Source organism: Chiloscyllium plagiosum, unplaced genomic scaffold, assembly GCF_037043375.1.
Source record: "Chiloscyllium plagiosum isolate Xiang-an unplaced genomic scaffold, Cpla_swu_hap1 HiC_scaffold_11, whole genome shotgun sequence".
Taxonomy (NCBI): domain Eukaryota; kingdom Metazoa; phylum Chordata; class Chondrichthyes; order Orectolobiformes; family Hemiscylliidae; genus Chiloscyllium; species Chiloscyllium plagiosum.
In genome coordinates this window covers 15,626,745-15,651,323 of record NW_028270149.1, presented here as the reverse complement: position 1 = coordinate 15,651,323, position 24,579 = coordinate 15,626,745, and the positions used below count along the sequence as shown (strand labels likewise).

At 43.0% G+C, this 24,579-nt stretch overlaps 1 protein-coding gene across 5 annotated transcripts in view; it reads right to left on the bottom strand.

The window, feature by feature from the left end:
• Window positions 1-5,213: 5,213 nt before the first annotated feature.
• The window catches only part of LOC122557427 (mitogen-activated protein kinase kinase kinase kinase 4), a 317,468-nt gene continuing 298,102 nt past the window's right edge, over window positions 5,214-24,579 (bottom strand). For all 5 annotated transcript variants that reach the window (XM_043705152.2, XM_043705149.2, XM_043705150.2 and 2 more), the window contains 3 exons: window positions 17,081-17,240; window positions 9,058-9,197; window positions 5,214-6,935 (listed from right to left, as the gene is read on the bottom strand). In XM_043705152.2, the coding sequence (XP_043561087.2) occupies window positions 6,852-6,935; window positions 9,058-9,197; window positions 17,081-17,240 (384 nt within the window). In that variant the 3' untranslated portion in view covers window positions 5,214-6,851. The remainder of the gene's footprint in view (window positions 6,936-9,057; window positions 9,198-17,080; window positions 17,241-24,579) is intronic.

The window sequence follows — 24,579 nt, the reverse complement described above, 5'->3', positions numbered from 1 at the left end:
GCTCCCCCCACTAACCCACTGATATTTTATCTGGGGTCGGAGACCGCAACACCCCAAAAAGACTCCTGCTCCATATTTCTCTGTCTGTGTGCTCTCTTTCTTTCTTATTTACAGAATCACAGAATAGGTACGGCTCAGAAGGAGGCCGTTCGACCCATTATTTCTGCACCGGTTCTATTCCCTAATGGTAATCTCCTGCCTTTTCCCTATAACCATTGTACACCATTTCGATCTAAATAACCACTAATGTCCCTCTCGAATGCCTCAATTAAACCTACCTCCACCACATTTCCAGGCAGTGCACTCCATACCCTAATTACTCTCTGTGGGAAAAAGTATGTTCTCAAATCACCCCTTGCTTTACTTGCACATCACTTTGAAACTTTATTCAGTCACCTAGCTGGTATTCCACTTTTTCCTGCTTATTTCATTCTTTTGTCCATCTTACCTCTCAGGGAAATGTTACAAAGACCTCCCTGAACTGAAGGTGGGCAGTCTAAAAAAAACGGAAGACAGGGAAAAGTGAAATCTGAGAAGATATTTGAGACTGCACCTGACTGGCTAATCAGGTCAAGCTGTTTGTTAAACCGTGACAGTATTTCTCATGTGTATCAGAGGCAGGGAAGAAACCGAAAATATGAGAAAAAAAATATAAAGCATTACATCTTTTTTTTTCAAAAAGCTAAGGGGGGGTCACAGAATCCTAGACATTTAATACATGAAGCAGAGCCCATTCAGCCCATTGTGTCCGTGCTAGCTGTCAAGAAGACATCCAGCCTAATCCTACTTTCCAGTTCTTGCAGATTAAAGCACTTCAAGGTGCCCATCTGAATGCTTTTCAAATACAATCCATGTTTCCAGTTCTACCAGCCCAGCAAATACCATGTTCCCAACCTCAAAACTCTTTGGGTGAAAGAAACGTCCATTCCAATCTCCTCTGAACCTCCCACTTTAAGTCAATGTTTCCTGCTTTATGGAATTCTCAATCAAATGGGATAAGGTTTTCCTATGCACTCCATCTTAATTTCTCATAACATCACGCATTTCAAACACGTTTCTCCGCAGCCTCCTCTGTCCCATAGCAAACAACGGTAGCCAAGCAGAAATTTCCTCTTGACTAAAATTGTCCAGTGGAGACATCCCCTTGCAAGTTGCTTTACTAGCGCAATCACATCTTTCCTGTTGTCCTGTGACTGAAACCACAAGGAACATTAGCCTAGCCAATGGTTTACACAGCTCCAGTATAACGTCTCAGCCTTTACAATTCTACACCTCAGTTCATAAAGGTAAGCATCCCAGTTATCTTCTTAACTGGCTTATTTACCTGTCCAATCATCTTTGGAGATTTGTAGATATGCACTCCAAGGTCTTCCTGTTCTTCTACACTTCTCAGTACCCAATTATTTATTGTGCATTCCCTCATCTGGTTGGTTTTCTCCAAATACATCCTCTCTCAATTCTCCAGAGTGAACTCCATTTGCCACTGTTCTGCCCATCTGACCAGTCTATTCCCATAAGGTACAGCTTTTTTTAGATTACTTACAGTGTGGAAACAGGCTCTTCGGCCCAACAAGTCCACACCGACCCGCCGAAGCGCACCCACCCAGACCCATTCCCCTACATTTACTCCTGCACCTAACACTACAGGCAATTTAGCATGGCCAATTCCCCCAAACTGCACATCTTTGGACTGTGGGAGGAAACCGGAGCACCCGGAGGAAACGCACGCAGACACGGGGAGAATGTGAAAACTCCATACAGTCAGTCGCCTGAGGCGGGAACTGAACCCGGTCTCTGCGCTGTGAGGCAGCAGTGCTAACCACTGAGTCACCGTGCTGCCCATAGCTTTCTTCCTCATTATCAACTGCACAGCCAGTTTATTGCACAGCAATCTTGTTGATTATGCATCTACATTCAAATCTGAATGATCCATATGTACTTCACAAAGCAAGGGAGCTAGTTCTAAGCCATTTGGACCACCAGTAGAAACAGTCTTTCAGTCACACAAACACCCACTAATCTATATTTTCCTTCTAGCCTCTGACACAATATAGGTTTTAAGTTGCTGCTTGGTTTTGGGTTTTACTTTCTTGACCAGTTTTTCATGCAGCACCTCCTCAAAAGCCTTGCTAAATTCTCTATACAAAGGAAACTCGATTATCCAGCGTTTGATTTACCGAATTCCAGATTATCCAGACAAGATTGCAAGCTCCCAATGCTTGGCTAAACTGTATTATCCGGCATTCGATTATCCAAACAAAATCCTTCCTGCCCGTGTCACTTGGATAATCAAGGTTCCTCTGTACAGGACATCAACACACCACCCTCATCAACATTTCTTGTTACTGTCTCAAAAAATTCAATCTGCATAGTTCGAAATGACATTCCGTAAACAAATCTATGCTGACCATCTGTGATTCATTTCTGTCATAGAGTCATAGAGATGTACAGCATGGAAACAGACCCTTCGGTCCAACCCGTCCATGCCGACCAGATATCCCAACCCAATCTAGTCCCACCTGCCAGCACCTGACCCACATCCCTCCAAACCCTTCCTATTCATATACCCATCCAAATGCATCTTAAATATTGCAATTGTACCAGCCTCCACCACTTCCTCTTGCAACTCACTCCATACATGTGCCACCCTCAGCGTGAAAAAGTTGCCCCTTAGGTCTCTTTTAGATCTTTCCCCTCTCACCCTAAACCTAGGCCCTCTAGTTCTGGACTCCCCGATCCCAGGGATAAGACTTTGTCTATTTACCCTATCTATGCCCCTCATAATTTTGTAAACCTCTATAAGGTCACCCCCCCTCCCCCAGCCTGTTCAGCCTCTCCCTATAGCTCAAATCCTTCAAACCTGGCAACATCCTTGTAAATCTTTTCTGAGCCCTTTCAAGTTTCACAACATCTTTCCAAAAGGAAGGAGACCAGAATTGCATGCAATATTCCAATAGTGGCCTAACCAGTGTCCTGTATAGCAGCGACATGACCTCCCAACGCTAGTACTCAATACTTTGACCAATAAAGGAAAGCATACCAAACGCCTTCTTCACTATGCTATCTACCTGTGACTCCACTTTCAAGGGGCTATGAACCTGCACTCCAAGGTCTCTTTGTTCAGCAACACTCCGTAGGGCTTCCTTCAAAATGAAGATTTGTTCCTGTTCCTCATAATCGTTTCCAACAATTTTCCCACCCCAAGTTTGACTGAGACCCTAATTACTCTGACTATCCCCAGCTTGCTTTATAAACAATAGTGCAACATTAGCTGTAACTCTGTCCTCTGGCTCTACACCAATGGCCAGAAAAGATCAGAAAATGATGGTCAGAGTCTAGATATTTCTACTCTTGAATGGCTGACCAGCCTAGAATAGATATATTTTATTTAAGATGAGGGATATTTCCAATTTCAACAATGTTAAGTGCTTTAATATGTTCACTCCTACTATGTTAATTTAATCAAATATTGCACATGCTTCTTTCCTGCTCCCAATGTCTGTATTGTTCCTCTCTGTCATGAAAACATACAAGGATTCCTTAAGAACTATACCAACATTTTCCACCTGCACACAGACATTACACTTATGGTCCTGAATACATCTAACCTTGCTTTAATTCTCTTCTTGTTGTTTATGTGGTTATAAAACATCCCCTAGATTTCACATCGGTACAGGTGTAGGTAATTCAGCCTGTCCAATCTGTCCTGATACTCAGCACCATCATGGCTGATTGAACACATCAATACCTTTGACCCACTTCATCCTCATAACCCTGTACACCCCGAGCAATTAGAAATCCATCAATTTATGTCTTGAAATACTCAAAGTTTGAGATTCCACCATCCGTCTGTGGTGGACTCACAGCCCTCTCGGTAAAAAGAAATTTTCCTAAGATTAGGGACCAAAGTGACCAAACCCTATATTTTTAAATTGCATCTCCTGGCTTTGGGGGAGGAGTGGGGATGGGGGAGGTGGGTAACAGTTCATTTGCATCTACCCTGTCTAACCTCTCTCAACATTTTGTAAGTTCCGACTTGCCAAAATCTATTTGTGCCATCTCTTTGTTTTCCAAATTTTCTTTACGTTATGACTTTTCCTTCCTGAGACCCTTGGATGAACTCAGCAGCTAAATTAGCACTTGCAAAAAAGCCAGCAGGAACACATCTACACAAAATCCACAGAAGTCATGGTGGGGGTGGGGTGGAGGTTTGCTGTGAACTGGCCTGTGCTTTGGAATGTGTGAGACCTACTTTCTCATCCATGTTATTATCCCCTGTGGGTTTGGCAGCTCCTGGAGATATTGCCACCACAATCTGTAAAAGCGCAACATTGATTGCCCTTATTGGTACATTGTTATGTCATCAGGCACCGATTGGAGACCTGTCTGTCAAATGTATCTTCAGTGGCACCAACTGCATAAGCACAGCTGAGGTGACAGCAGCTAGTCAGCAGAATCCCGTCAACACAAACCCTCACTTATCCCTCGTTTGTCTTCTTCCTGATCTCATCCCAAACCAGCCCGTCGAGGGCAATTGTGCACCACTGCTTTCAATGTCTTAAATATTTGATGAAAAATCAGAAAGTGTATCTGTAGTGGTGCGCGATACATCCAGGACAGTGGCCAATTTATTTATTTTTTCGCTCTAATCTGTTTACATTTTTTTTCTTTTTCTTTTTTTAATAACCCCCACACTACCTCCTAACTACGGTAGTGTTTATATTTACAAGGGTCAGTTTATTTGCCAGAACATGACTCAGAAGGGACAGGGCAGGGAATACTTCTGCGCATTTCAAGAATCTTTAATAGCACCTCCAAACGAACTTGCACCCATCACATATTATTGCAATCACGCATGTGGGACACATTACCTTAGAAATCCAATTTAAATTTTGACATTAGCAAAGTAAAGGGAAATTGTAGCTGTTGCTAAAATATTAAAATGACAGGGTTGGAGGCAGCAGGAATGCTATAACTCAACTTGTTCATTGGAATTTACAAGATCGACTTTCCCATTCACATTAGGCAAAAGTGAGGACTGCAGATGCTGGAAACCACAGTTTAGATCAGAGTGGTGCTGGAAAAGCACAACAGGTCAGGCAGCATCCGAGGAGCAGGAAAATCGATGTTTCGGGCAAAAACCCTTCATCGGGATCCTGTTGAAGGGCTTTTGCTCAAAACGTCGATTTTCCTGCTCCTCGGATGCTGCCTGACCTGCTGTGCTTTTCCAGCACCACTCTGATCTAAACTTACCCATCCACATTATCAACCCCACAGGTTTGCCAACATGGGAGAAATTGCCACAAGGTCTACAGAAACACGACTTTGATTCCTATTGTTGGTAAACTGTCAGAACAATTTGGCACTGAATGCAGCTGCTTCGGGTTTTCAAAACTGCAACAGAAGATTTGCAATCTCCCCTGCAGGTTTAAAACTGATGCTAGGGATTGATTGGCCGCTTTTGAAATGATTCAGTTTTAATTTCCACCGCGTGACCTGTACTGCGGGTTGAGACATTTGGAATGGGGGGTCGGATACTGTTGAGAGTTACCAGAGAAACTGTGGCCTGCGCTCCAGCAAGTTGACAATAAAGCGAAAGAATCTGAAAAATTCAAACCAGAGCAGTCATGGCTGAAATGTAATGACCGTGACGATGGGCCGATTGGTGACAATTCTGCTGCAACCATTACCGGGAGCACTGCCAGGATTCAAGCCCAACCAGGCAGCTTACTGTTGGGACTCTCAGCTTCACCAGAGAAGCTCTGGTGAGGTGGGAGATGGGCTCGGTCTAAAGGGATACCTTTCTCCAGGCCCTTGACCTTGCTTTTGATGGATTCCAACACTGGGCGCTTTATGCCCAGAAAGGCAGAACCAACCCTCCCCATTCCCCACCCCGTCCCCTCGGGCTGCCTTTCAGCTGGCGGTCGGCCCTCCTGATGTAGCCCTCATCTGTCGGTGACCATATATTAGTACTCAGTGAGGTGAGGTCAGTAAATGGTCTTCAAGTGCCCTCTGGGCAAGGCTCTTCCTACTTTACCCTTCCTATCCTGATGTAGTTGAGTTTGACAGGAAGACCCCATCCCTCCACTCACCCCATTCCTCCTTCTCCCATCCCATCTATTGAGATGAGACATGGCCTAATTGAATGGTGAAGCAGAATTGACAGTTAAATGGCTTACTCCTGCTCCTAATGCACCTAAACCCAGGCAGCAAGTTGAAAATCGACCCCATTGAGTTCGAGTAAGTGCTATGCAAATGGCCTGATAGTGATTGACTGACCTGCTTCAGAATCACCCAAAACCAGGCGGCTGCAGTGCACTGGGTGTCAGAAAGGTCAGAAAGCCACTTTGGAAAAATTGCTACAGAATTATTCTCAAGTAAAGTACAGTACGTCACTGCATTAATAATAGCAATACTAACATAAAACCCATCTAAAATACCGCATATACAAAATACTGGGGTAAAACGTTGGAGGTTGTCACTTGCAGTGCAAGTGAACTATAAAAGATGTGATTGTGCAAAAGACCTTAAGACACATCTATATATATGTGCAAACAGTTGGCACACTAAGCTACTTTTTTTGCTTAACAGTACAGCAATATATTGTCTATATGCTACAACAACCCTAACTTAAATCAGTAGAATTACAGAAACTAGTTTTGGTCATTGGCATAATACTTGGCAATAGCTTCTGCCCAACTGTGACATCGGTTGTAGATGGAAGGTCAACTCTTGACTGACACTGTCACAATTATTCGAGAACAGTGAATGTCAATGGGACTGGGAATATATGAAGATGGTCACTTCTTTGCAACACAACTTCCAGAGAGTGTTTTCAAGATTCCTGGAGGCTACCAGTTCAACAGAGAGTTCTGACCAAGTGTCATAAAATAAATCTGACTGCATCCACCGGACTGAGCAGAGGCAAAGAACACCTGAAAGAAAAGTAAAAGGTGGAGTGCATTAATAGCCAGAGCCAGTGAATTATTTTTAATAAATTAACGATAAGATTTAACAATTACATTAATAATTTGCATTGATGCACCAACTATATAAATTGGCACATGATTACCATAGAAAGGACCTACATTATTTGCTAATCTTCAGCTCACTGTTTTACATTATGTCTTTCTAAAATTGTTAATCAAAAGTCACAAATATCCACTGATATGAAAGTCTCATCTGGTTGGACTGCCCAGGATATTTACATCAGGCTTATTTATCATATTGAAGGCACTACAAAAATCCAAATTGTTGTTGCTGTAATATAAACTATCCAAGATGATGTAATAACATTGTATTTATATGAAGGTTTCATATTGTAGAGTTACATCACTCAGGAGGAGGCCACTCAATCCACCATGCCTGTGCTAGCACTTTGAAAGAGCTGCCAATATCCCGAGTCCCCTACCCTTTCCCCATTGCTCTGTGATTGCTTCCTGTTGAAGGTGTTCTTGTTTTTGCTTAAGGCAGTGCATTTCAGACCATAACTCTGTGGGTAAGGAAAATTCTTCTCAGTTCCCCTCTGGTGCATTTGCTGATTATCTACACACTTCTGTTACCAGCTCCTCACCCAATACCAACAGTTTCACTTCGTCAACTCTATTTAAACTCCTCTTAACATGAAAACAGCTGTTAAATCTCCTGTTAGTGTTTTTCACTATAAGAAAACCGAGCCTAGCTTTATTGGTCTCTCCACATAACTGAAGTCCTAAATGCTTGGGCCAATCCCTTAGGAAAATGCAACAATGAAGTTTAAAACAGCAAGAAGGTAATTGACTAATCAATCAACTTTATGTTCTTGAATATTGGTCATGGATCTTTGTTTTATTTTTAGTCAACATGTTTGAATATATTATGACACACCTCCATGGCCATCACATCCTGAGGTGGGACTTGATCGTGGATGCTGTAGACTAGAGATCAGGTCATTAATATTGAGCTACAAGGGCATACATACTTTGGGAATTTTTTTTAATGGCAATGCACTTAAACAGACAGAAGGAACTGCAGTTCAGCATCCTACCTGAAAAATATTACCTCTTTCAATGCAAAACTCCCTTGGTGCTGCATTGTTTCAATGATATACTCAAACCCCTGGAATGATAACTTTATGAATCAGAAGCCATTTGATGGAATTAGCTGACCTATTGGAAGTTATTGATACATTTTGGTACCCAGATAAGAATACAGGTTAGGTGAATTGGCCAAGCTAAATTTCACATAGGTGCACTGGTTGGAGTAAATATAGGATAATAAGGTAGGGGAATGGGTGTAGGTGGGTTACTCTTTGGAGGGTTGGTGTGGACTTCTTGAGCCAAAGGGCCTGTTTCCACGCTGTAGGGATTCTGTAATTCTATAAACAAGATAGTGGGAGGCTGTGGCATAGAGTTAATGTCACTGGACTAGTAATCCAGAACCCCAAGCTTATGTTTTGGGGATATGAATTCAAAGGTAAATGGTGAAATTTGAATTCAACACAAAAATAAATTGGGGAAAAAAATTAGTCTAATGACAATCATGTAACAATTGTCGTAAGGGCCTATTTAATACCCTTTCAGTGAAGAGAATCTGATATTCTGGCTTACATAGGACTCAAAGTCCACAGTAATGTGATTGACTTGTAATCACCGTCTTGGCAATTAAGGATGGACAATTAATGGTGACCTTGCCCAGTGATGCCCACATCTTATCGTGTCATACAGCATGGAAGCAGTCCAGCTCATCCATGCTGACCAGGTTTCACAATTTAAACAAGTTCCATTTGCCTGAGTTTGGCCCATACCTCTCTAAACCTTTCCTATTCATGAACCTAGTTAAATGTTGTACCTGCATCTACCACTTCCTCTCGCAGTTCATTCCATAAACACACTACTCTCTGTGTGAAAATGTTGCCCTTCATGATTGAATAAAAACAAAGTAAAGTATTCGAGAAGTATCAATAATCACTAACAAGGGACTGTTGATCAAATCAACAAACCTGTAGAAATCAGGCCCTGAGAGCAGTGTGGCACATGTTTAAGCATTAACATAAAACTCCTGATTCTGGATAGTTACCTTGTCATTCCGTTCACACAAGAATTTCAGTTTCTGTGCCTTTTTGTGCATAAACACTCCGTCAAGACACCCATTTTCTACAGAACGGAGCTCGATGGCCTTCTCTCCCCATCCCATTATGTGATTTGATTGGATATAGGCTACAAAACAAAAGGAAAAGTGCTGTTAAACAAGGAATAAAGGATGATGGAAACCTAAAACAAAAACAGAAACTCAGCAGGTCTGGCAGCATCCATGGAGAGAAAGCAAACATTTCCGGTCTGGCGACCCTTCTTCAGAACTGGGAAGAAGGTTTGATCCCTGTTCCCAAGCAGACAGTCTCAGCATTCCCAATTCTCCACTCTGTCTTTTCCTTAAAAAATTGATTTTCCACTTTTGTAGAATTCATAGATTGCCTGCAGGGTGGAAGGAAGCCATTCCGTCCATCGGGTTCACAATGACCTTGCGAAGAACATGCTACCCAGACCCACCCTGCTACCCTATCCCTGTAACCTTGCATTTACCATTAATCAATCTACTTAACCTGTACATCCCTAGACGCAATGAGATAATTTAGAATGGCCAATCCACCTAACTTGCATGCGTTTAGACTTTGGGAGAAAACTAGAGCACCTGGAGGAAACCCACGCAAACATGGAGAGAACGTGCAAACTCCATACAGCCAGTTGCCTGAGGGTGGAATCGAACCCTGGCTCTTGGTGCTGTGAGGCAGCAGTGCTAACCACTGAGTCATTGTGCCACCCAAACCATACCACCCCAAACTATGCCACTTTCCTTCACTTGACTCTTGAAGATACTAAGAAGACAGACCTGTGAAAGGTCTAGGGTTAACATTTCATCCTGAAAACACTAATTCCAACAGGGCAGCACTGTTTCATCAGAAATATTTCTTGCGTTTACATCCTGGAGTGTCTCTTGAACTCATTATCTTCTGAGTCAGAAATCAAAGTGTGGGCTCACTGAAACACAAGTGGTATCTATTTATACTAGCTGGAAGGAGGGACATATCAATAGTGCCAGCTATCTTCAGCATCTTATATACTGTGCCGTGGCTTGATAATGGCCCTTGACACATTATATCCTGTGCAAGTCTCCACCTCCACGACCTGCTCAGTCCTACAACCCCCCCAGATCTCTGTACACAAGCAACTTGGCACATCCCTGATGTTTAATCAATCCACCATTGGCAATTGTACCTTTATTCACTTTTATGAATGCTTTATATGCTTTCATGGGATATGAGTATTTCTGAAAAGTCTGTTATTTATTGTTGTCCTCCAAATTCTCTTGTGAATGGGGTGGTGTGCTGCAATCTGTGTGACCCAGGAACAATGATGCTACCTTCAAGTGCAGACAGGGGTCACTTTAGCTCGGCAATCAGTCTGTCCAGCTCTGTCAGAATTCAATTCCTTCCTTCACGACCTCCATTTCCACCAGCCCTCTTCTCCAACACTCCTTAAAATTGACCTCTTCACCCAAGCTTCTGTTCATTTAACAATCACTCACATATTCATGATGTGATTTAGTAACATACATTATTAAAATAGGGGGAGCTTGAAAATACTACCTTTGCTGAAATGAATGTAATCATTAATTTTCAGGGTATGATCTGACACAGGATTCTTGCCTTTCGACCTGAGCATGCCTGGAAATCTTGGGAGCAATCAATTCAATTTTTAATTACAAACCAAGAACAATGATGAGTGTCAGAAATATTGTGTTAACAGCTAAACTGAATCACATTGTTTTCAATCGAATATGAACCCCTTGCTTTGCTAGCCAGCTAAACTATTGAAGCTTAAGAGTGAGCATTCATTGTGGATGAAATATAAAAGGATCCTAAAGTGTCTCTTGCTCCACAGATGCTGTTTAATCTGATTATGTTCAGCAGTTTGGTTTTGACAGAAACAGAGAAAATAGGAATAGAGGTTGGCTATTCAACTGATCGGGCCTGTATATCTTTTCACTATGATCACGGTTGTTAGGAAAAATGTTGTGACACTTGAAAGGGTTCTGAAAAGATTTACAGGCTGTTCTACTATAATGTGAATTTTGTCAGCACAAATTGGCTATAACGCATAGGTTTTCCATAGCGCAAAGTTGCAGAGGAACACAATTGTCACTTTATAGCAGAGTGACCTGTACGTGGATGTTGCCAGGATTGCAGGGTTCGAACTATAGGGAGACGCTGAATAGGCTGGGACTATGTTGCTTGAAGCATTGGAGGCTGAGAGGTGACCTTGCAGAAGTTTATAAAATCATGAGGGGCATGGATAGGGTGAACAGCCCAGGTCTTTTTCCCAGGATAGGGGAGTCCAAAACTAGAGAGCATAGGTTTATGGTGAGAGGGGAAAGATTTAAAAAGGACCTAAGGGGGGAAACTTTTTCATGCAGAGGGTGATGCGTGTATAGAATGGGCTGCCAGAAGAAGTGGTAGAGGCTGGTACAATTACAACATTTAAAAGTCATCTGGATGGGTACTTGAATAGGAAGGATTTAAAGGGCCAAACGCTGGCAAATAGCTCTAGATTAATTGAGGATATTGGTCAGCATGGACGAGTTTGACTGAATGGTCCATTTCCATGTTGTACATCTCTATAACTCTTTGACCTTCAGTACCACACTCCTATGCTATCCCCATATCTCTTGATGCCTAGTACCTAGAGTTCCAAATATTTCTTTCTTAAATAAATTCAGTGACTTGGTCTTCACCACCTTAAATGGTTGAGAACTCTCCAGGTTCTCCACTGTCTGAAGAAATGAAGAAATTCCTTCTCATCTCAGTTCAAAATGGACGGGTGATAAATGCTGGGCAGCCAACACCCCATGTCTCACAAGTGAATAAAAAGATGATATCCTATTCCTTGACCCTTAGCCTTCTGCATTGAGGCAATAGGCAAAATATTTCACATTAAATGAGATATTCTATAAGGCAGCAGTCATATGTCTGTACATAGTATTTTTTGGAAAACATCCATGGAAACAAGCTCTTAAAACTCAGGAGACAATGAATTTGGAACATCCCTAAACTCTCGAGTCTTGTTTACAATAGTTTGTGATTGCATCCAAATGGTATAACTCCAATCTAAGTATTTTACTTATCTAATGTAGAGTTCATATCACTTAGCAACAGACAAAATTCTGATTGGACACAAGCAGAAACTCTTATGTGTTTTACACAAAGAGAAGCTTAGCTAAAATACGTTAATCTGAGATTTAAAAAACCCATAATTTTGTAGATTATACTCCATCACATTCCAATAGTAAATGGAGCAAACCCATATATTATTTGATAAAACAAAGGACGAGACTTGAATAATATGGAATATTGATTACTTCGGAATAGGACAGATGCTCCAATGGATCAAAGGACAGTAGAATGTTAAGTATTGAATGCTGCAAAGTTTCATTACATAGCATAACTTTCCTGTGGCCCACATTTTGTTCATTAACACCATTAACTAATGAAGAGAAGATTGAGATGTTGAAGTCAAAAGTCAAGGTCATAAGATTTAAATGCATGAAATTAATATAAGTTGCCGTGTTTTAGCTCTTGTTTTCCAGATTGCCAATATCTATGGTAAAAACAATCCAGGAGCTTTCCTTCACATCAATGATTGTTTCTTATGTCAAACATCAAGCAAGGGCAATACAAGCCAAAATTAGGACAAAAGTAGCTGCAAATATGATTGACTTTTTGGAAAAGCACCAAGTATCTTGACAGTGGAGTAGACCTTATGACCTATTGCAAACATGGGGGTGGCATGGTGGCTCAGTGGTTTGTACTGCTGCCTCAAAGCACCAAGGACCCGGATTTGATTCCAGCTCAGGTGACTGTGTGGAGTTTGCACATTCTCCCCGTGTCTGCATGAGTTTCCTCTCGGTGCTCTGGTTTCCTCCCACAGTCCAAAGACATGCAGGTTAGGTGAATTGGCCATGCTAAATTGCCCATAGTGTCCAGGCATTTATAGGTTAGATGCATTAGTCAGGGGTAAATTTAGGGTAGGGGAATGAGTCTGGTTGGGTTACTCTTTGGAGGGTTGGTATGGACTAGTTGGGCCAAAGGGCCTGTTTTCACACGGTAGGGATTCAATGATTCTAAATGATATCTGTCAGCATGCACTTTTAGAATCCCTACAAGGTGGAACCAGGTTACTCAGCCCATTTAGTCTGCACCACCCCCTAACCTGCACATCTTTGGACTGCGGGAGGAAACCTGTGTAGACATGGGGAGAATATGCAAACTGCACACATAAATTGTCAAGGGTGAAATCACACCCAAGTTCCTGGTGCTGTGAGGCAGCAGTGCTAACCACTGAGCCACGATGCTGCCCTTTTCTTGAATGAGCTGTCATTTGAAAGTTATTTAATTAAAGTTTTTGATCACGGTATAGGAAAAAGCCACCAAGCTTACAAACCAATCAGTGGTAGTGTCCACACCTCTAAACCAGGAGGTCTAGTTTCAAGTCCCACCTGCTCCAGAGGTGCATAAAAACATTGCTAAACAGATTGATTAGGAAATATCTAAAAAATGCATATCAGGCGATAGATATTATATTGACTTCAATGCTTCTTGTAGTTGCATGAATACGTGTAACTTTATAATTAAAACAAAGGCATTAAACATTGACATAAATGTAGATCTATCACATTAATTGTCTCAAATAGGGCTAATTTGTTTCCCCTCTGGCTGGAAAATTGGCACAGTGGTTTTTCAGGGTTGGGAAAGTTAACTTTTATAAATGGACGCTTTAATGCTAACTCATCACAAACGTGACTACGTCTTGCATCTGGTTTACAAATGGTTGAGTTGGGGTCAGAGCAGCAAGCTGCTCCTGAGAAGTAGGTCACCGTCTGTGATGTTCAAATCATCATATTAATGATAATAGTCTTATAATCACTCACTTGCCTGGCATGGGCTGGTTTACTTAAAACAGTAAAGCACACGTCAAATTATGAAGTAGACATGACTGAGGAGAAGAGTTCAAATCCCAACAAGGCAGATATGAATTCAATGAAAATCTGGAGTAGAAAATAAGCTCATCCAATGGTGACTGCTGATTTTGTAAAAACCCATCCAATTCACAAGTGCTTTTTCGAGGGAGAAATCTGCCATTCTTCCACACTCTTGCCTACATGTGACTCCAGACCCACAACAATGTGGTTGACTTTAAACTGGGCAACTAGGGATGGGTAGTAAATGGTGACCTCGCCAGTGATGCCCACATCGCATGAATTAAAAACTAAAATACTGCTCTGTGATCTGTGTGTGAAGTAAGGTCTGTGTGTACGTGTGTGTAAATAGACAGGTTTCAGAAATTGCAGAAATACCTGACTATGCCTTTGGGTTGAGAAATTAATGCTGACAAAGATATCAAGTCAACTCCCAAAGGGATGTTGAACTTTGCTACAGGTGCTGGAATGAACATTTATGCAGACAAACAGGATGTTGAATGTAGTCTCTGCCGAGCATGAATAAAGCTGAACCTTGCAGTTTTCTGGCTCACAGTTTAACATGCAACAGTCTGAACTTTGCGGACACACAGCGGAAATTAGTAACCCAATGGATTATTTACATTCAGGTTGGAATCTTAGAACTGGAATTGAAATTCTCTTTGTCCTTTTCCACATTTGCTAACTAATTTATGATCTGTCAACATATTTCTTTGCCATAAGACCATATAGCAATAGGAGCACAATTAGGCCATTCAGCTCATCAAGTCAGCTCTACCATTCAATCATGGCTGATATGTTTCTCAACCCCATTCTCCTACCTTCTCCCTGTAACCCTTGATCCCCTTACTAATCAAGAACCCATCTGTCTCAGTGCTTTCCATTTTCTAATTTGGTGTGCACAACCTGTATGGCAATGAGTTTCACAGATTAACTACCGTCTGGCTGAAGAAATTCCTCCTCAACTCAGTTCAAAAGGGTCATCCCTTCACTCTGATCCTAGTCTTTCCTACTCGTGGAAACATCTTCTCCCCACGTCCAGAACTGTTTGCAAAACAGTTACATAAATGAACGTATCTTATACAGGGACAACAAAAATAGAAAACACTGGAAATCACTCACCAGGTCAGTTAGCATCCGCACAGAGAGAAACAGAGCCAATGAAAATCATTTCACTGCTATGAACGGAGAAAGTCGAAATACCTCAGAGGCTAAATAGGCTGGGGCTGTTTTCCCTGGAGATTTGGAGGCTGGGCAGGTGACCTTATAGAGGTTTATAAGGGGCATGGATAGGGTAAATTGTCAAGGTCTTTCCCTGGGGTGGGGCTGTTCAGAACTAGAAGGCATACATTTAGGGTGAGAGGAGCAAGATACAAAAGGGACCAAAGGGGCAACTTTTACACACAGAGGGTGGTGCATGTATGGAATGAGCTGCCAGAGGAAGTGATGGAAGCTGGTACAATTACGATATTTCAAAGTATATAAATAGGAAGGGTTTGGAGGGATATGGGCCAACTGCTTACAAATGGGACTAGATTAATTTAGGATATCTGGCTGGCATGGACGAGTTGGACAGAAGATTCTGTTTCCATATTGTACAGCTGTCAGACTCTATGAGAAGTCAACATCTCAAAAATTAATTTTGAACCAGTTTCAAAAATTTCCACTTCCATGAAGGAACTGTTGCATCACTTGTGATCAAGAGGATCAGAAGAACATCCTCTGCTTCCAACACGCTAATCTACTCATAGCTCCACATTCAGTGATTCTCTCCTAGCCAACAATCATTGGCTACTTGTTGTTTGGTCTTGTGTAGTCTTGGGTTGCAGTATTTCCTACCTGACAGGCAGATAGACTGATAATTAGGGTATTTAGCTAGTAGGAAACTTGTAGAGTTTCTTTTCAAAAGGTGCCCTGTATTTAAAACGTTCAAACAAGTGCTCCTTCCAGCTTCCACGCCTCTAACTCCTCTCTCACTGCTGCTCAGAAGCATATTAGGGCTAAAGCTTCAGACCAGCATCCTTTTACAGGAACATTTCTCTGTCTCTATTTATAGACAGACCTTGAGACTTGCTGAGCATTTCGTAAGAACTTTCAGAAGAACGTAAAAACTAAGAGAAGGAGTAGGCCATTCAGCCCCTCGAGCCTGCTCTGCCATTTAATACCATCATGGCTGATCTCATCTTGGCCTCAACTCCACATTCCTGCCTATTCTCCATAACCCTTCACCCCATTACTAATTAAAAATCGAATTCCTTAAATTTACTCGATGTGCCGGCATGCCACATACTCTGGGATAGTGAATTCTACAGATGTGAACCATTGAGAGAAGTAATTTCTCCTCATCTCTGCTTTAAGTCTGATACCCCTTTTCCTAAAACTATGACCACTCATTCTAGATTGCCCCACAAGAGGAAACACATTTTCTACGTCTACTTTCTCAATCTCCTTTAGCATCTTATATACCTCATTGGATATCGGCTCACTCTTCTAAACTCCAGGGAGTATAGACTCAAACTGCTCAATCTCTTTTCATAAGACAAACCCCTTATCTCCAGAATCAATCAAGTGAACCCCCTCTGAACCGCTTCCATTAAACTCCTTCCCTCCAAGCAAGGGGACCAAAATTGTACACAACAGTCCCATTCCAGTTTCCAGCATTCTGTTTTTAATTGAAGATTTCTGGCAATTGTTGCATTTAGCTTTCTTAAAAAAAATTAAAACAACAAAATGTAAAAGAGAAGGGACATGACTGCTCTATTACACAACAACCAAATTATTTTGTCCTGTTCAAAGTTTAAGTCTCAAGCAATCGGACAAATGAGAAAGTAAAGCCACCCAAAAAATGTTTAAATATGCATGCAAGAGTTTAAAGAAACATACATGATCTGGGCAGGGAGAGAGAAGCGAACTTCTGGGTGGATACAAGGATAGGTATTCAGTGATAAACCGCTTGCAAAAAGTCAGTCAGAGAGTTTTGTGACAGGAGTGGGTGCCGACAAAAGAGGCAAACACAGAAAGCAAGAAATGAAGCGTTTTGCTGTCACACAGCTGGAAGGTGTGTACGTACCAATTGAGGTCGGCATCTCCCCCCACTGCACGACCATCTCCTTTGTGATCCGACCATAAGTATCGATGTAGACCCCTTCATCCTCGTAACAAACCAACAGCTCCATTCCATTAGTGTTCGGAAGGATGATAATTGCATGTGGGTGAATATTGCCCTGAATCTGAATGAAGGTTCACGTCAAAACATTACTATTCAGTCAGAAAAATTACTAATGCTAGAAAGAAAAACCATTAGTCACACAGGAGAGCACCACACCAGTTTAGGCATCATAATTCTACCAGAGTGTTACAACAATGAAGCCTCATATTTGTTACTTAGTTTTTTTTAAAGTAAAGAGTCTCATTTGCAGCAAAAAGAACTGCAGAAACACCCAATTTCTTTCTTCTCTACTTGCCAGGCTGTTTGTGTCTAAGCTGACGACAGAAGTCCATTTTTCAGCTACTACAATCCTCAACATCAGAACAGGCATCCACAGTCGGAGGGCAATTTTCATCCGCTGTCTTGTTATTCTCATGAGGTAAGTGTGAACGGCAGCAGAAGAGTGCCTGAATTTCAATTGCTCTGCTTCCTAACAAATCTGGAGCACTTGACAGGAAGCCAGCTTAATAAAGGCTTGCTCTTCATCAGGTGATTCCCAAAACAAGATCCCCTATCAGTTCAGCAGGCTCCACATGCTGCATGCTATGCAACAGCTAAGGGCACCGAGGGGGTGTTTTATTTTTAGAGGCTTATGAAGCTGCCAGCCCTCAGAGCTCGGTCAGTGGCAATAAAAGAAGGCAGATCGGCCAATCATTTTCCTTCAGCCGATCGTGCTGCACAATCTGTGCCTAGTGTGTATCTGTGCTGAGCGACATTAACTGTTTCATCCAGGCTGACGCTTACAGGACACCTTGGTGCAAGTTTTCCCCTTTGCTCGCTCCATGCAGCGAAATCATCTTTTTACCCGCGCAGTGACAAACTCTCACTTATCATACTTTACAGAGAGCCAGAATTCTCTTCTCCCAAAAGGCCATTGATGAATAGTCATTTGTGACAATTTTAACCATTTGTAAATAGGAACTGCCCTCTCGAGCCTGCCCTGCCTTTCAATAAAATCATGCCTGATCTTTTCGTGGACTCAGTTTCACTGACCTATTCCCTCACCATAGCCCTTAATTCCTTTACTGTTCAAAAATCTATCTATCTTTGCCTTAAAAATGTTCAACGAGGTAGCCTCAACTGCTTCACTGGGCGGGGAATTCCACAGATTCACAACCCTTTGGGTGAAGAGGTTCTTCCTCAACTCAGTCCTAAACCGGTTCCCCCTTATCTTGAGGCTATGCCCCCTAATTCTGGTTTCATCCACCAGTGGAAACAATCTCCCTGCTTCTATGCTATCTATTCCCTTTATAATTGTGAATGTTTCTCTGAGATCCACCCCCCCCACCTCTCCCCCCCCCCCGCTATTCTTCTAAATTCCCAATGAATACAGTCGCAATCAATTCAATCTCTTCTCCATCAGTCAACCCTCTCAATTCTCAGAATCTCCTCTGCATTCCCTCCAGTAACAAATTGTTAAGATTTAACTTTTTTTTTAGGTGCTTTTTGAGCACCCTTCCCACCATCCCACAGCACATTACAGACCATAGAGTAACTGCTGTGATGTATGAAACACAGCAGCCAGTTTGCAGTCAGTAAGGTCCCTATAAAAACAATGTGTCAACGACTCGATAACTCTGATCTGGTGGCATCAGTTGAGGGGAATGAATACAAATCAAGGAACTTGGGGAACAATCTCTCAGCTATGTGGCTGCTCCGAGGATCTGTGCACGATAATAGATTCTCTTCCAGTCTCTCCAGCCACTGACGCATCCAGGCCTTGGTGGTTCACTCAGTGCCTGGAGAAATGAAAGTGACCATTGCTTTTCTGTCAACCAAGATGGAAGATTGGGCTTTAGTTTAATAGCACGTCTGAAGACAGCATCTCCAACAGCACAGCACTCCCTCAGTACTTCACTGGAGTGATCAGCCTGGTTGATATGCTCAAAGAGTCTGAAATGAGATTTGAAGCCAAAACTCAGTGGGTGCCAGTGATTCTAACTAACCCATGGCTAGGTATCAAGGAATCCCAGTACAGGGGGATAATTAGCTTAGAAGAGAAGATCAGCAAAGAATTAATTAAAACAATGGAATAGGCTTAAAGATTTGAAAGGCCTTTCTGTGCCACTAACATTCCCGTCTTGTCAGGTTACAATGACTGGATGACAGAGCCGTTGATGAGCATTGTTCGCAAAATAAATTAATTGAAAGCAAACAGCTGCCATTCAACATTAATTCTGGAAAATCAATTTCCTGTAGCAAAATAGAGACAGATATAGAATTACAGACTCTTTGATCCAACCAATCCATGCTGACAATAATCCCACACTAAACCAGTCACTCCTGCCTGCTCCTGGCCCATATTCCTCCAAACCTTTCCTATTCATGTATTTATCCAAATGTCTTTTATGCTTGTAACTGTGACCGCATCCAACACGTCCTCTGGACGTTAATTCCACACATGAACCAACCTGTGTGTAAACAAATTTTCCTCTCATGTCTTTTTATAAATCTCACTTTAAAAATATGCCCCCCCGGTCTTGAATTCCCCCACCCTTGGGAAAAGACACCTATCATTAACCCTATCTACACTCCACTTGATTTTATAAACCTCTATAAGGTCACCCTCAACCACCTCAACTCCAGTAAAAAATGTCTCAGCCTATTTTTATAACTCAAACCTTCATATTTGGCAACATCTGATAAATTTCTTCTTAACCCTTTCCAACTTAATAATATCTTTCCTATAGTTTATACTGGAAGTGCCATATTATTCCTCTTGGCGTCTCCCTCCTTGTTTTAAGATACTACTGAAAACCACATTGACTGTCTACTATCCCGTTATACAGCTTGGTGTCAATTTCTGACTAGTGATAATTCTGCAATGTGCCTCAGAATATTTCACAATATTTAAGATGCTTTTAATTGCACGTTATTTTTGTTGTCTACTTCTTGTAGTTCAAAGTTGTTAAAATTAAAACTACCTGATACAATTGAATTGGATTAACTTGCATAGAACTACAAAAACAAATTTCAAAAAATGTTGTTTCACATCTGCAATGAGGAGCTAGAAATGACATTTGCAACATTCATGGATAGAAGCTGATTACATGGGTGTGCCTCTATTTATTTTTAAAAGGGCTATAAGAATTATTCTGTTAAAATTGTGGACAAAAGATGCCATATATCTGTCTTAAATTTCCATCCACTGATATTGACTAGATTTCTTAGGCTTAAAAGTGACTCAATAGTAAAACGGATTTTTGCACTGTATGGAATAGTTATTGGAGAAAAATGTTGGATTGGAGAATGTAACATTTGTCAAAGAATCCCAACAGTGTGGAAGCAGTCCATTTGGCCCATTGAGTCCACACCAACCCTCTGAAGAGCTCCCACCCAGACTCACACCCCTACCCTGTATAACCTTGCATTTCCCATGGCTAATTCACCTAGCCTGCACAATCCTGGACACCATGAGAATCTTAGCATGGCCAATCCACCCAAACTTGCACATCTTTGGAAGGAAATTAGAGCACCCAGTGGAAACCCTTGCAGACACAGGGAGAATGTGCAAACTCCACACAGTTGGCTGAGGTTGGAATCAAACCCAAGTCCCTGGTGTTAGAACAGTACAGCACAGTACAGGTCCTTCAGGCCTCGATGGTGTTGTGAGATAGCAGTGCAAACCAGTGAATCACCATGCCATAAACATTATTATTTTGTCTTTACGTGTTAAAACAAAAATGATGGATGGCAAGTCACACTGAGAATTTTTCACACATTCATCTCCAACCTCTCTGGTTTGTGAGAGTTACTGCACAGGAATGGCTATTTCTACACAGGCTGGGAGCAGTGAGGAGGGTGGGGTGAGGAAGAGGTAGAGGAAGGGAATCTCCAGTAAAACAGGTGGCACAGGAAGAGAGCAGGGAGTACATCATCTTGTTTAAGAATGAACTCAGGATTGGTATCAGAAGGAACTTAGTCACAAATAGGGATAGTCAACACCCCGAGAGTGGCTGTGGAGGCTGAGCGGCCAATTGAGCATTTATAAACTGAGTTGGATAGGCTTTTTTTGTTATGCTTAGGTGTTAAGGATTACCTTGAGCTAAGATGCAGCAATGATTTAATTGGATGGAGGGATTGGTTCAAGGGGCTGAGTGGCCTTTAATTCTTTCCTATGTTTCCAGGGAACAGATGGGGAGGGGAAGATAAAATAGTTAAACTATTTGAGCAGGAGCTATACAATGTGCATAGATATTCTAAATAGTTTGGAATAAAAGCACAATAGTGAGAACACTGGAACAAATGCTGAGATTGCTGGAGAAACTCAGCAGGTCTGGCAGCATCTGTGGAGAGAAAAACAGAGTTAGCATTTTGTGTCTGTTATGACGCTTCTTAAGACTCACACCAGACTTGAAAAGTTCAGACCTGCTGATTTTTTCCAGCGTTCTCTGTGTTTGTTTCTAAAACCATAGTTTTGGTTACCACATGCTGTTTGAGAGCTGAGCATCGATGTGTTAAAGGAAGTTAATTATATAGCAGGTGTGGAAGTGAGTCCAATTTTCACCTCCTACAGTGCTCACTGACAAAAGGGGCCAAACCCTTTGTAAATTTAGTGAAGCATCTTTTGTGTACATTGAAAAACATTAACAGAGAATTACAATTAGTTAAAAGGAAGTACAGTGTAAGTAGTTACTTGCCTTCTGTCATCAATAGATTGTTACTGAGAAACTAAGAAATTAGTTTTTTGATGACAGTAGTATAAGCCAAACCTCAGGAATGTGTGATATTCCTGTGTTCATTATTTAATAAAGGTATTTAGGTTAAAATAGTAAGCAGAAAAATGCCATATGGATGAGGTAAGTATCAGTTTATTGGTGCTGTTCCTTGCAGCCACACCTGTAGGAGATCCACTGTAATGGGATGGCACATTTGCCCATCTTTCACAGTACTCACACATTGACTGTAGCTCATTGGTAACTGCCCAGTGACATTCTTCATCCAACTGTGCCCTTTTGCTGACCTCTTTCAGCTGCTCTTCACTTTGCCCCCTAGAAGAGAACTCTGCAGCTATGAACAGGTGGCTGCATTGTCTAAAATGTTGTCAAGCTTCTCCAAGAATCTTGACCCCCATCCAAGTCAATGCAATCCACCTTATTGGCACCATTTCCACAAACATCCACTAACTCCGTCACTGACACTCAGTAGCAGCAGTGTGTACCACCTACGGACTCCGGACCACCTTTAAACCAGCAGAGTTCGGTACCGAACAGGACAAACAGTACAGACTACAGATTCAAAAACACCAGCAACAGTTGTCCTTCAAGATCCTCCGCTCCACACTTGCAGCAATGCGCCGGCACCTAACCTCTCTACAGTCTGCCCTGCCTCAGCTGAGGGCCACACTCTCTCAGAATTGCAAAGGACCCACTCGGTACTACATCCTCAGGAGAATTCATAGTCTTAACAAACAGTATTTCAATTCCATCTCAAACATCAAAAACTGTAAGTACAACAAACTTTTATCTACCCACCTCCATAACCAGCGCTCCTCAAACATTCCAGAAGATTCCCCTGGCCTCGGAAACGCCATTAGCCATGCGGCTGATGCAGCTACCACCCCCACGCTGATTGATGACCTCACGTCCGCCCCCATCATGGCCACTCCCACAGCCACTTCCGGCCCTCACATCATCGCCGATGCCACACGCTCAGTGACTTCCGCCACCCCTACTGCCGTGTCTGCCACCACTTCCGCCCCCACCAGCGCCACTCACCTGCAATCTGCTGACACGCCCCCCCCCCCACAGACCCCACTGTCACTATCCCCACCCCCCAGAACCCCGAGGGGAACACTACCCCTGCTCATGCCTCCACCCCCATTCCCCCCACCATCACACCCACTCCAGGTACTGGCTCCGACCCCAATCCCAGCACCACACCCACACCAGATCCCAGCTCCAAGCCCTGCCGAGTTTTCACCATCCCTCCAGACCTCCCACTCACTGAGGAGGAACGATCAGTCCTCAGCAAAGGACTCACCTTCATCCCCCTCCGTCCACGCATCAATGAATTTAATACACGCCGTGACATCGAACACTTCTTCCATCGCCTCCACCTCCGAGCTTACTTTCACAATCAGGACTCCTGCCCACCTTCCGAGGACCCCTTCGCCCACCTCCAACACACTGCATCCACCTGGACACCCCGCACTGACCTATTACCTGCCCTCGACCTCTTCATTTCCAACTGCCGTCGGGACATTAACCGCCTCAACCTGTCGATCCCCCTACCCCACTCCAACCTTTCACCCTCACAACACGCAGCCCTCCAATCCCTCTACTCTAATCCCAACCTTACCATTAAGCCAGCGGATAAAGGGGGCGCAGTGATAGTCTGGTGCACTGACCTCTACACCGCTGAAGCCAAACTCCAACTCGAGGACACCTCTTCCTACTGCCCCCTCGACCATGACCTCACCCCCCCCCCCATCACCAAACCATCATCTCCCAGACCATTCAGAACCTCATCACCTCAGGAGATCTCCCACCCACAGCTTCCAACCTCATAGTCCGGGAACCCCGCACTGCCCAGTTCTACCTCCTTCCCAAGATCCACAAGCCTGACCACCCTGGCCGACCCATTGTGTCAGCATGCTCCTGCCCCACTGAACTCATCTCTACCTACCTCGACACTGTCCTATCCCCCCTAGTCCAGGAACTCCCCACATACGTTCGAGACACCACCCACGCCCTCCACCTCCTCCAAGACTTCCGTTTCCCCGGCCCCCAACGCCTCATCTTCACCATGGATATCCAATCCCTCTACACCTCCATCCGCCATGACCAGGGCCTCCAAGCCCTCCGTTTTTTCCTCTCCTGACGTCCCCAACAGTACCCTTCCACCGACACTCTGATTCGTTTGGCCGAACTGGTCCTCACCCTTAACAATTTCTCCTTTGAATCCTCCCACTTCCTCCAGACCAAACGGGTAGCCATGGGCACATGTATGGGCCCCAGCTATGCCTGTCTCTTTGTTGGCTACGTAGAGCAGTTGATCTTCCGTAATTACACCGGCACCACTCCCCACCTCTTCCTCCGCTACATTGATGACTGCATTGGCGCCACCTCGTGCTCCCGCGAGGAGGTTGAGCAATTCATCAACTTCACCAACACATTCCACCCTGACCTTAAATTTACCTGGACCATCTCTGACACCTCCCTCCCCTTCCTGGACCTCTCCATCTCCATTAATGATGACCGACTTGACACTGACATTTTTTACAAACCCACCGACTCCCACAGCTACCTGGATTACACCTCTTCCCATCCTATCTCTTGCAAAAATGCCATCCCATATTCCCAATTCCTCCGGCTCCACCGTATCTGCTCCCAGGAGGATTAGTTCTACCATAGAACACA